The sequence below is a fragment of the Ictalurus furcatus genome, chromosome 8, assembly GCF_023375685.1.
Source record: "Ictalurus furcatus strain D&B chromosome 8, Billie_1.0, whole genome shotgun sequence".
Lineage (NCBI taxonomy): Eukaryota > Metazoa > Chordata > Actinopteri > Siluriformes > Ictaluridae > Ictalurus > Ictalurus furcatus.
This window is the reverse complement of record NC_071262.1, coordinates 22,633,437-22,645,982: the sequence shown is the minus strand read 5'-3', so window position 1 is coordinate 22,645,982 and position 12,546 is coordinate 22,633,437. Positions and strand designations below refer to the sequence as shown.

At 41.1% G+C, this 12,546-nt stretch overlaps 1 protein-coding gene across 1 annotated transcript; it reads right to left on the bottom strand.

Annotated features, from left to right (window-relative positions):
* Positions 1 to 237: 237 nt before the first annotated feature.
* tes (testis derived transcript (3 LIM domains)) lies at positions 238 to 12,269 on the bottom strand. Its single transcript, XM_053631537.1, has 7 exons — positions 12,055 to 12,269; positions 7,770 to 7,855; positions 6,765 to 7,353; positions 5,631 to 6,002; positions 3,489 to 3,704; positions 3,132 to 3,290; positions 238 to 1,770 (listed from the first exon to the last, which is right to left on the bottom strand). Exons 1-7 carry the CDS (start codon positions 12,079 to 12,081, stop codon positions 1,576 to 1,578), a joined length of 1,644 nt encoding a protein of 547 aa, XP_053487512.1. The 5' UTR covers positions 12,082 to 12,269; the 3' UTR covers positions 238 to 1,575.
* Between the last annotated feature and the right edge of the window lie 277 nt (positions 12,270 to 12,546).

The window sequence follows — 12,546 nt, the reverse complement described above, 5'->3', positions numbered from 1 at the left end:
ACAGATCCACTTAGAACCATCTGGAACCATCCAATAAACCTTTGAAGAGAACATTACATGAAGATGCAAAGTGTTTGTAACCAAAAACATTCAGCGTGTTTTGTACAGAGAAAAGTGCCATCTAGTGCCTTGTAAAGGTTCTGTGCAGTAGTGTGTCCTTTTATGGCAATCCTTAAAGGTTCCATCGAGAACCCTGCAACAAAATACACCGATCAGCCATAACCTTAAAACCACCTGCCTAATATTGTGTAGGTCCGGCTTGTGCCACCAAAACAGCTGTGACCCGTCGAGGCATGGACTCCACAAGACCTCTGAAGGTGTGCTGTGGTATCTGGCACCAAGACGTTAACAACGGATCCTTTAAGTCCTGTAAGTTGCGAGGTGGGGCCCCCATTGATCGAACATGTTTGGCCTGCACATCCCACAGATGCTCGATCGGATTGAGATTTGGAAGCCAAGTCAACACCTTGAGCTCTTGGTCATGTTCCTCAAACCATTCCTGAACAAATTTTCAGCATTATCCACCTGAAAGAGGCCACTGCCATTAGTGAATACCATTGCCATGAAGAGGTGTACTTCAACAACGTTTAGATAGGCGGTACGTGTCAAAGTAACATCCACATGAATGCCAGTGCCCAAGGTTTCCCAGCAGAACATTGCCCAGAGCATCACACTGCCTCCGCCGGCGTGCCTTCTTCTCATATTCCTTTCTAAGAAAGTTTTTTACCTTGTAACCAATCAGGTTGCAAGTTGGCAGCAAACCAGAAAAAAAGGGGGGAAAAAAAACAAGAATGTTTGGACAACATGTCTTGTGCCTTATTTAGCCTTGTTGTCGAACAAATCAAAGATTAACGACAAATATTTAATCGGCAAAATAACAGCGCGTGTATTTACAGCTACCTGATGTGCCGTCTCACTTTACCTGCAGATGCATTCAGTCGATTCGCACAGACAGCTCGACTTCTCTTGATTTTCTGCCTCGAAAAGCTACAAAGAAGCCGAACAACCTCCTCGTCACAAGAGTTACACCAAGCTACACTAATCCAGAGAGCAAGCTAGGCTAGTTAGTTATTTTTAAAAAGACAGCAAGGAGGACCAATTGCGCAATTTTTCTTGCAAATTATTTATTACATTACAAGGCCAAGACAATGGAGATAACAAAAAAAAAAAAAAAAGACAAAACAAAAACAAAATAAAGTGCGATTTTATTGCTTGAAAAAATGACCGAGTCTGGGAGATCAGATTTGGTGTAATACTGGGTTGGATGGGGACAGCAGCAGGACAGAGACGTGTGGTGTACAGTGTGAGGGCGGTGTGTAGACCATTACCAAAGGCAATCTGTCTCTCTCAGCTGATTTACATTTACTGTATCGCTGCCTACCTGCAGGCTGCCGTATTCAAAACCACGCACGGCTTTGAAGATCTTGTGTTAATATGAACACTATTATTAAGCTAAATTACCAGAAAGGAAAAGAAAAACAACAAGTGCTTGCTGAAAACAATTTGAAACAGTGGTTATAAACAGTGGTTATAAAGTGAGGACTTGGTCGTGTAGCTTGGTCGTGCAGATGTTCTCTACGGCACCATGACCTTCTTCTTGCACTCGACAGAGCAGACCAGTTTCCCCTGCAGGGCCATGAAGCGCTGACCCACGAGACACTTGGAGCAGCCCGAGCACTGAAAACACTGAGGCTCGGCATGCCAGTGGTGCTCGCCGTAGGACACGCGCTGTGCCTCGGGCTCGATCGGCTTCTTACACGACGTGCAGTGCTGCAAACACACACACACACACACACACACACACACTTTACAACACTGAGCTGTTGAATTCTGCATTCTGATTGGTCAGAAAGTGACGATTCATTTTCCGTAACTCTGCAGGTTCACAGGTTAATATTAATGCACTCGTTCTAATGCAATCTCGTTTCTATAGCAACGGCTCATTCACAGGGACTCCACATATTAAACAGATTTTTAAAATGGTGTGCATTTGTCAGCATTCATGGAAGGAGTCTCCAGCGAGACATCTTCAGGACAGATGCTTTGCAGTTTCTCTTTAACAAGCTATTGACAAGCTGCATTATTTTTGTCTTCTCAACTGAAGAGGGGGGGGGGGAAAAAGACGGAAGGGAACGAATGATTATTTGTTTTGCGGACGTTCCAAAACATTAAAAGTAACTATAAATGGATAAAAGTAAGACATGTCATTCATTAATAAATACATTTTTTAAAATGTAATCATTGGCAAATTACTGTGGTGTAAACACTTCAGGACTGCTGTTATAGGAAAATAATCAACGTCTGGGAGGTGGATCCCAGGAACTCTTCGTTGTTGATTATTTTCCTACAAAAGCACGACATGCTGCGTTTTATTCCTAATTTTAGTTTTTAATTCTAAACCCACCATTGGTGGACATAACGTCATGGCGATATGATGTATTTAAAGGTTCTCTTACAACAAGAGGAAGTCAAAGCCTTCTCTGTGTTCTTCTGGAGAAAACATGGAAGGTGTTTCACATGAAACAAATTATAGACGTCGATTTAGATTTAGATCTCGATTCAGAGTTTCCTCCGGGTTCTCCAGTTTCCTCAAACTTTCCTAAAGCATGCGATTGGCTACTCTAAATTGCTCCAAGGTGTGAACGAGTGTGTGTGATGCTCTACGTCTCAGTGTTCCCGGGATAAACTCTGGAAGAGATGGGTCATATGACAAAAATATCATATCATATGATAATTGAAATTTTTGTGATATTATAATTATATCACATATATTTATTTACTTATTTATTTTAACACTGAAGTAGGAATAAAAAAAAAAAAGTGCTTACTGAAGGTGAATAAACCAAAATGAAGTTTTTTTTACATCTAATTGTTTGCATCCTAAAAGTTGGATTCATTACGAATAAACAAAATAAAGTCGCAAAGCACATGAAGAGACCAGTATTATTTGCAAGTGAAACATCGTATCACAAAGTGATCGTTAGTCAAATACCAGTGTGTACACACACACACACACGCGCGCACACAGGTAGGAGATGCAAATCAGTGTAATAGTGAGCTAGAAAACAGGAAGAAACAACTAGAATAAGTGTGTGTGTGTGTGTGTGTGTGTGTGCGCATTAGCTCTTTACCACAGCATGGTTCTTCATGTAGCATGGCTGGCACACCGGCTTGTTGTTCTCCATGACGTAGGTTTCTCCAGCCAGAACACAATCACAGTCGAAGCAGCAGAAGTGCTTCAGGTGCCAGTTCTGTCCCTCAGCCTGAGTGTACTCGTTGCTGAAGATGAGCTGAAACACAGACAACGTCACGGAGAAACTTAAAAACAAAGTCCTGAAAAAACAGGCCACAACAAAACTAACACAAAAAAAGTGATTTTCTTTTAATCACTCAGTGAGTCACTTTTCACTCAAACCAGCAGAGGTACACCACAGCGCTGCTGAATTCTCGATTCTGATTGGACAAAAGACGATGACTCTTTCTCTCACCTCGTCACAGCCGGCACATCGGGGCTTCTCGCTGTCTCCGTAATGGCGTCCGCAGTACAGCTTGCCCTTCTTCCAGAAGTAGATCATATCCACTAGGAGCTCGTTGCAGGTGCAGCACACGAAGCATCCCGGGTGCCAGAGCTTGTCGTAGCCGGCGCGTTCTGCGTAAACAGCCGGGTCGCCACGGTTCATGACACGCTGGCAGTGATGACAGGCCTGACAGACAGAGATGACGGATATGAGTTTAGGAGATGGGAAATGTATTTATCCAAGGTTTTAGAGCAACAGCAAGACAGTGGCATCGATGCAAGACCTCCTGATCAATATATACATATACAAGTGTTTAGTTTTTACTCTATAGATTATTGTGAAGATTATATTCTGTATTTATGGAACTGTGTCACCATGTTACTTATAACGGGAATTGCCAACAGTGAGTCAAATGAAAAGCGCAACATAAATTAGAGACACGCAATCAGGTCAAAACAGCTGGTGTATTATCAAGAACCTGCAGTTTGAGCACCTGACACATCCGCCATACTCCCCATGCAACCGGAAGAATTTCTAAAGCAATCCAGACAATAGTTTTCATTTGACTCACTGTCAGAAATGTTGTTCCTAACATTACAAGTGTCTCTGATGACAGAAATGAATATAAATCCAGCTTGAACTTCAACTTCAGAACAAACAAACTAAGTTTAGCTCAGTGGGATGCTATAAAAATGGAATGGTGTGACGAAATCAGATCTAGGCTGGTTTAGGGAAGAAAAGAGTACCATGAACCCGAGTTAGTATTAAATGCTGCAAAGGATTTATATGTAAATAAATATTTCTGGTATTTCATACAGTCTTAAAATAATCGATTAATCAATTATGCAAATGCTCATGAGTTGCAGCCCAACAAATGATAGACCTTTAAGGCTTTAATTTTAAAGCATCTGTGTTTGGAGGAACTTATTCTCATTCTTCCCATTGTTCATCTGGAACTCGGTGTAAACCAGAGCTATCCACCAGCATAGAGGAGCGTTAGGTTATCAGAAAATACCCCATTACATGGCTCCATCTGGTGGTGGGTATGAGGTAGTGCTATCCACTATCTTCTACTCCCATCCAAAAAAATTTAAATAAAATAAACTAAATCAATAAAAAGTAAGAAAAAAATAAGGATTGAGAAGAGAATAAAAGTATAACAGCAAAGACGGGTAAAGAAACCTTAAGCTTAAGCAACTGCCTTATAATTTTTCATTTAAGTCTACTGCATTTTATCGTCATAAGTACGTCATATAATATGTATTTATAACGCTCTAAAATAGTCATATTTAAGTTGTGTTTTTTTTATACAAGATAATATATACAGTACAAATTGAAGAATTTCAAGTCACTGTGAACACAGCATATTTAATGGCTAACCAGTTTTGGGATTTTATTCAAAGGTTTGGTTTGTGCTGACTCTGCAGACTTATGCACCCTATTAGATTTAACTGAAGCCATTTCTCCAGAACATTCCCTCGGCATGCAGGAATGTTCTCATACTTCTCAGGGGAAGATCAGTGATCGGGTTTTTAATTACTAACAAACTATGTTCTTTTAAACGCAGCTGTGTCAGTTTATCTGACTTTAACGCTCAGGTGTAGATGATTCATCTCTGTTTAATATTATATGATGTGTAACAAAGCCTAGAGTTGATTTAATTATCCACAGTTCATTAACCTGATCTTTCTGTTAGTCTTGAGAGCTGTTATTTTATCAGTATTGCTTTCATTTTGAGTAAAAAAAAAAAAAAAAAACTGCCGGAAGTTTCCGCGAGGAACTCAATTTCTGCAATCCATTTAATAAAGTATGTACCATTCTGGCAATCTGAACCCCTTCATCCAGAACTTAATCCAGAACTACAGTGAGTTCATCTATGATCACTGGTCACAAATTATTCTTTTAATGAAATCCTAATTATTAATAATGGATACGGATTTGATTTGACTTGGGTAAGAGATACAATGCATCTCGTAACATTATACAATGTTTGTGGCTATTTTTATAATGTGTACATTTTCTAAAACTTCTCAAATCTGTATAATTCGATTACAGGAGCCTCTACATCCCCTCTTTCTCATGCCGGTTTCAGGTTTCACATAAAGCACTTACGTAGTTACCAGCAGGACCAGCCCCGCTTACAGCTCCTACTGCCCCTGGGATCCCGACCTTCCCCACGGCGGCCGTGCCCTGGTCCCCGGGTGCTCCAGGCTTGGCTCCAGTGCTAGGGCTCTGAAGGGCTCCTGCATGAGCGCCGATCTCCTCCGGGAGGGTCAGGTCTCCGATCCCCAGAGCCTCATCCTTGTACTTGCGCACATACTGCTGCATTTGTTTGACCTCACCAGGTGAGAGCTCGTGGCAGAGCACTGGGTCCTGGTCGTGCTCTGGTAGCTGTTTGGCCATCTGCTTCTTGCGATAATCTGCTCCCTGCGTGCCTGCTATGGGCCGCCGCTCTGGTGGCAGCAGCTCCATGTAACGCAGAGCCTGGAGCAGGAATAAGATCATTAGGGAAAGAGATACAACGAGGAGAGAATGGGGAATGAGTAGCATGTAACAACGTATATGAAGGATTAAATCATGGAAAATATTTTTTAGCAATTAAAAAAAAAAGCATCCGGGCTTGAAGTGTAAACTGAAAAGGGAAAAGACATTTCTCTACACTGGGTATGTAATGCTATTAAAAGGTACAGTTGGTCATTTTTAAAAGTGTTCCTAGACCTATAAGAATCAGATTATTTCAAAGATACACGTGTGATACTGTGAGTCGCAATATTTCCATGCAACGGATCTCGATAATTTCTTTATTTCAGTCTTTTTTTGTGGCCCAGAAATTTGTTCTGCTTAGCTCTTTCCGTAAATGCAACTCATAAGAAAGAAAGCCTTTATTTGTCACATACATTACAGTACAGCAAAATTCTCCCTTTAAATCGGAAGTTTTTTTTAGGAAGTTGGGGTCAGCCATGAAACAGCACCCCTGGAGCTGAGCGACTTAAAGGCCTTGCTCAAGGGCCCAATAGTGGCAGCTTGGCAGTGTTGAACTCCCGACCTTTTGATCGGTAACCCAGCGCCTTAACCACTGAGCCACCAATGCCACTGGCCTACATAGTTTCAATAGAAGGGGTGGGGTCAGTTGCTTGTCAAGGCTTTCTTGCAACTTGCAAGCAACATCTGCTTCTTCAAATGTACAGAGATCTAAATTATGAATGCATGAAATAAAACCGAACATAGTTGTGCTAGTATCCTTACCAATTTCTGGTCAACCCCAGGAGGAGCCCAATCGTAGGTGACCGCTTTCACCACATCCTTTTTGGCTGCCACAGCAGCAGGAGTGATGGCAGGAGCAACAGGGGCAGCAGAAGGGATACCGTGACCTGCGGCAAAAGAGGCACCAGGGACAGAGGGGAAACCTTGGCCTGCAGCAGAGGGAGCACCCTTGCCAGGGGCAGTGGGAGCGCCCTTGCCGGGGACAGAGGGTCGGCCTTGGCTGGGGACAGACTGGCCGCCGACAGACGGGTCGCCGGGGCCGGGGACAGACGGACCGCCGTTCCCGGGGACAGACGGGCCGCCGTGGCCGGGGACACCTTGGGAATTGGCAGGACTCACTGTACCCGCAATACCAGCCACTGGAACAGGTACCGCTGTACCAATAGCAGGCGAGCTGATGGTTATGGTGAGCTGGTTGCCTTGGTACGAAGGCACTCCGTCTCTCTTCAGCTTGGCTATGAGGCTCGTGTACTTGGTGTCTTCGAAAAGCCGCCCCACCTTCTGGTTCTCTTCCGTCTGCATTTGCACATCGTGATCCTCTAGCCCGCACTTGCAGTTGCGGCAGATCTTTCTGTTAAAATGATGAATAAGGATGATGAATTTTCTCAGTACTGCCAAAAGGTTATTTTACATTGGAAACCAAAATAAGAACAATATTTGTCCACAGTTTCACCGACTACACGGCCAAACTGGAATCTGCTCCAATGTTAGAAAAACACAAGCAGCTAAACTTGAATCTGAGGTTCTGCAATATCATGACAGCACTGGTTTGGTGTCCTGGGCAGGTAATAACATGAAGAGACAACCAACAGAGTTAGAAAACAGAAGTTATATAAAGATATCAAGTGCATTAAAAACATGCATCAGTGTCCAGTGTGTCTCATTACATTTATGACAGACGGCTTTATCCAGATCGACTTCCAGAAGTGCTTTGTAGTCCCAGTTAAACAGACAAATCCTTTTACAAATTTGGAGTTATATACAAACCTCCAGAAGTGAAGTTCAAAGCCCTCGCACTTGTCCTTGCATTTCAGACACGCTGCTCCGGCTCCTATCTCATGGCCCAGGGTCATCTGCCAACAGAGTCGCTTAGCGTTAGACATAAATTCAGCTTTAAACACTTCAAATCCTTGGACAGCAGTTTTTGTTTGGGCTTGGGGCAAATCTAGTGCAATTCAAAACAATGTGTTGATGAGAAATAGAAAGGCTTATGAAGTCATTTACACGCCGACGCCGTTTAATTCTCGTTTTTGATTGGTCAGGAGGTGTTGATAAATTTTCTGAGAGTAATACAACTGCAAATCATGTTCATTCTAATACGTTATCGTTTCTATAGTAACAGCTCGTTCACAGCAGCTTCTACAACGGATGCTCCACATAATCCGATGTTTAATTGTTATGGTGAAGTTTTTTGTAAGGAGTTATTTATGGAAGGAGTCTCCAGTGTAAGGGGTAAAGCTGGAAAACTAAGTTTTCTGACATCTTCAGGACAGAGGACGGGACGCTTTGTGGTTTCTCTGTAACATGAAAGGCTATGCTTTTTGTCTTATTAACTTCAAGAGAGGCTGGTGAGGGAACGACTGATTATAGCTGCTATAACGCAAGTAATAATTTGTTTAATGGGCCTTCCACAACAGTAAATGTAACTATAAATGGATAAAAAGCATGACGTGTAGTTCCTTAATAAATAGATGTAAATAAGAGTGTTTCATTCTATACTAATGGAAGAGAGGCAACTGTCTTAATTCTATTATTTTGATAATTAAATATCCATACTTTTTCTCAACCGTTTTTATGGAAGTCCACGTCTGACACGAGCATCTTTACAATCCATACTTCTCCAGATTTCCTACCTCAGACTTGGATTATTTCTAATCCAACAAAAACCTGGTTTTATCTACATTTTTTCACACAGACTCTTCATTTACATACTTAGGTCATGATATCATGTTCTGCTCTCATGCTGTTTGATATTTCAGTCATTTTCACTTCTGCTGCCAAATTCTCTTACCCCTGTCCCCCCACCCCTTGTTTTTATTCATTTTGAGCACAGATCACTCACAGCCTGCGCACCGAGCCATCACGACATGGCCATGTCTATATAAGGCCAAGAATTTTGAAGATGTGCAGAAAGCCTGGAGGGCTCAAACATCCTCCTGCTGTTCTCAGAGCAGATGCCTTCACTTCTGAAAACCCAAGGAAGGAACCCAAATCCTGGCGGAATCAGCCAAACACATGGCTTTAAGAGCAGGTTCTAAATAATAGCTATACTCCTAACGCCTCATTTATCATTGTATAGGAATTCATTTATTCTGGAATTATTCGCAACAGTATTTGCACAAGAAATGTGTTGTTCATGAAAATCCAGTTAGTTGGGGGAAAAAAAAAATGTTCATATCCTACATTTCACTCCAGAGTTTGTGTAATTGTACCTGTTAGGAGACTCACTAATTGGCGATGAGTTACAGCCATTTTATATATGGATCACGCTGGCAAGTTTAAATCATTTACTTAATTTTGCAAAACTATATTAATCCATAAATGAAGACAAATAAAACTAGCCTTTCAATGAGGACTAAAGTAATGGCGCCCTTTAAAAGGAGTAAGTGTCAGCGTGTGTCTATGGTAGCTGACACGCTTCAATAGCTGAGCTGTATTACTGAAGGATTTAGCACACACCACATTTAGGAGATGCTCATTTACCATTTAGTTGTCATTTTGTTGTTTTTAGCTGTCAGTGAGCTTAGCCTTTTATGGGATTTGTGGGTGTGGCCAAATGTGAATCAGCAGAGCCATGATCATGAACATGCTTGCTAGCATGTGTGTACGAAGAAGTTGAGCAGGAATTTTTTTTTTTGTAAATGATATTTACTGTTAAATCAGAAGCACACAATTCACTATTTATATAAATACCAGTCCCTGAAATGATACGAAGACAAATAACCTTGTATTATAGATCAAACTTCTCTGCTCTCTCCATCTATTAGACAAATTCCACTATAGAACAATATTCTACATCATGACTCATTGGAGTGCACTGGTTTATATACTGTATCTCAGAGGTTTAGTGAGCGTGACATCATTTCCAAGTCTAGACTGCGCTACTGTGTGGTAAATCACACACTCTGTCAACGTTACACACTCTCCTTAAAGACCTCACATTAGGCAGAGTGTCTTAAAAGTAAACATTTGTCAGTGAGTTTGTCAGTTTTTTTCCCCCCTGTTCTTCACAGAGTATTTCCATTTTCTACATATGAAAACCAATGACATCATCAAAGATCTTACATTAAAAAAATAAAAATAAAAAACACTCCGGCTCCATGCTAAACCCAGCTGAGATTTATAGGTAATAGTGAAGTAATTGTGAGTCTGTAAACAATTACACGGTGAATAAAACTTACTGGGCACTAAACTGTAATTAATCATTATATACTGAGATGATTTGATTTGCAGTGTGATCATTTGGAGAAAGCAGTGAGCTTCAGGATAGTCAAAGGTTTTGAAATTCCAAAAACACACTCTCGTCAGCATTTTCTCTGAAGCCACGCCCCCAAAACATACTTCCACTTTTTGTTTCCTAAACTCAAATCTCCTCAGAAGCAAGTTTGTTCAACACTAAACAAGATTATACCACAGTACTGATGAATTCTGGATTCTGATTGGTCAGAAGGTGTTGATTACTTTTCTGTATTAGTAGCTCTGACAGCAGCGCAGCTGCAAATCACAGGTTTGTATTAATGCGCACGTTCAAATACGTTATCGTTTCTATAGAGACATGTAATGCGGCGTGTAATGCAAGGTGATGTTTATTTAACATTTGTGGAAGGAGTGCTTTGGGGGTTTCCTCGGGTACTCCGGTTTCCTCCCCCAGTCCAAAGACATGCATTCTAGGCTGATAGGCATCGGTAAATTGTCTGTAATGTGTGAATGTGTGCAATTGTGCACTGCATTGGGTTGGCACCCTGTCCAGGGTGTCCCCCACCTTGTGCCAAGTTCCCTGGGACAGACTCCAGGCTCCCCGCGACCCTGTGTAGGATAAGTGGTATAGAAACTGGATGGCTGGATGAACAGAAGGAGTCTCCAGTGTCAGCAAGTTTTCAAGAGTTTTTACACTATTGCGGTTTCTCAATAACATGACGAGCTGCGTGTCTTTCTGTCATAATAAATTCAAGAGAAGCAAAAAAAAGAGAGGCTGGTGAAGGAATGATTGTTACTGCTATAACGTAAGCGGTAACAGGAAATAACTTGTCTTAATGTCTTTCTTTAATTAATAAACAACTTAATCGCTGGCAAATTGCTGTGCGCATAATTTTTGCTCATTTATTTCTCAAAGATGATATTTTCTGGGCAGCACGGTAGGTGAGTAGTTCCGTGTTGCTGTCTGTGTAGAGTTCTCCTCCTTTAAATGTGTGCATTTCTTCTGGGTTCTCCGGTTTCCTCCCACTGTCCAAAAACATGCAGGTAGGTGGATCGACTACGCTAAATCCCCCATAGGTGTCCGAACGTGTGAACGTGTATATGTACGGTGCCCCGTGATGGGCCGACGTCCAATCCGGTGTGAATTCAAACCCTTTGCGCCGTTTTCCCGAGACGGACTCCGGATCCTCCTTCATCCTAACCATTAAAAAGTACTTACTGAAGATGAATGAATGAACGAATGAACTAATTAATTTTTCTGTAATTTTGTTAATCAACATATACATTTTACACCTCAAAGTTAACAGTGATTGTTTAAATTATATTTTATCCTTTTTTTTTTTTTTTACTTGTGATCTTCCTACACATTGGCAATCTATTTACTATTTAATAAGTGATATTTAGATAAGTGACACTTTTTATGACATGCAAAGTAACAAAAACACATACAGACTGTGGATGTGTTTCAATAATTAAATAATAAACTTTTATGAGTGTATATTCCAGTCCATACTAAACTAAATGGAAAATGACTAAACGTTTTTTTTTTTTTTTTTTTAATTATTATTATTATTATTATTATAATTTAATTTTTTTGTGAAGTTTTTAGCAATTACAGACTTGCATGTGGTTTATTATTTCTCAGATCAGACCTGCTACCTTCAGGGCGTTGCCACATTACCCGTGTCGCTTCCCAAACCACCAAAACTTCACTAAATACTTCATTTTTTAAATAGTACACTTCATATACTAACCACAACACACTCTTTAGTGCTGTGATATGCGGATTAACACGTGACTCTGATACAGAAGTAAATATAAAGCTCTATAACATCTGATCACGGAACAAACTCACCTTTTTTACTTCCTTCTCGATTTCCATGGTCAACTAAACTCAAGGGGAGCTAGTTAATAAAATGAGTTTTCCAAAAAAAATAATAATAATAGTGATAATACTAATCCTAGTCGAAGAGATCAGTTTGGTAAAATGTCCAGTGTGGGATTGGGGCAGATCTCTCACTTTTTGCCCCCTCTCTTTCCTGCACCTCTCCTGCTCATCTCATTGTTAAGCAAAGACACTTCCGCTATTTCTCAATGCGCAGCTCTCAGCCAATAGGAACTCACCGTCGGATTGGAAACACCAATCACAGTCAAGAATGAGCGTGAGGGGGGGCTGTGTGTGTGTGAGGGGGAGGGGGAGGAGTGGAGGCGCGCCCTCCAGTGAGAACCTATTGTTCATTGAAGCAGTGACTTACTGCCTCAGACTTCATGGCTTCATTTCATTAATGTCCTGGAATTAACATTTAAATGAAACATCATAAATTATGCAAGGAAGCATAATATGCGT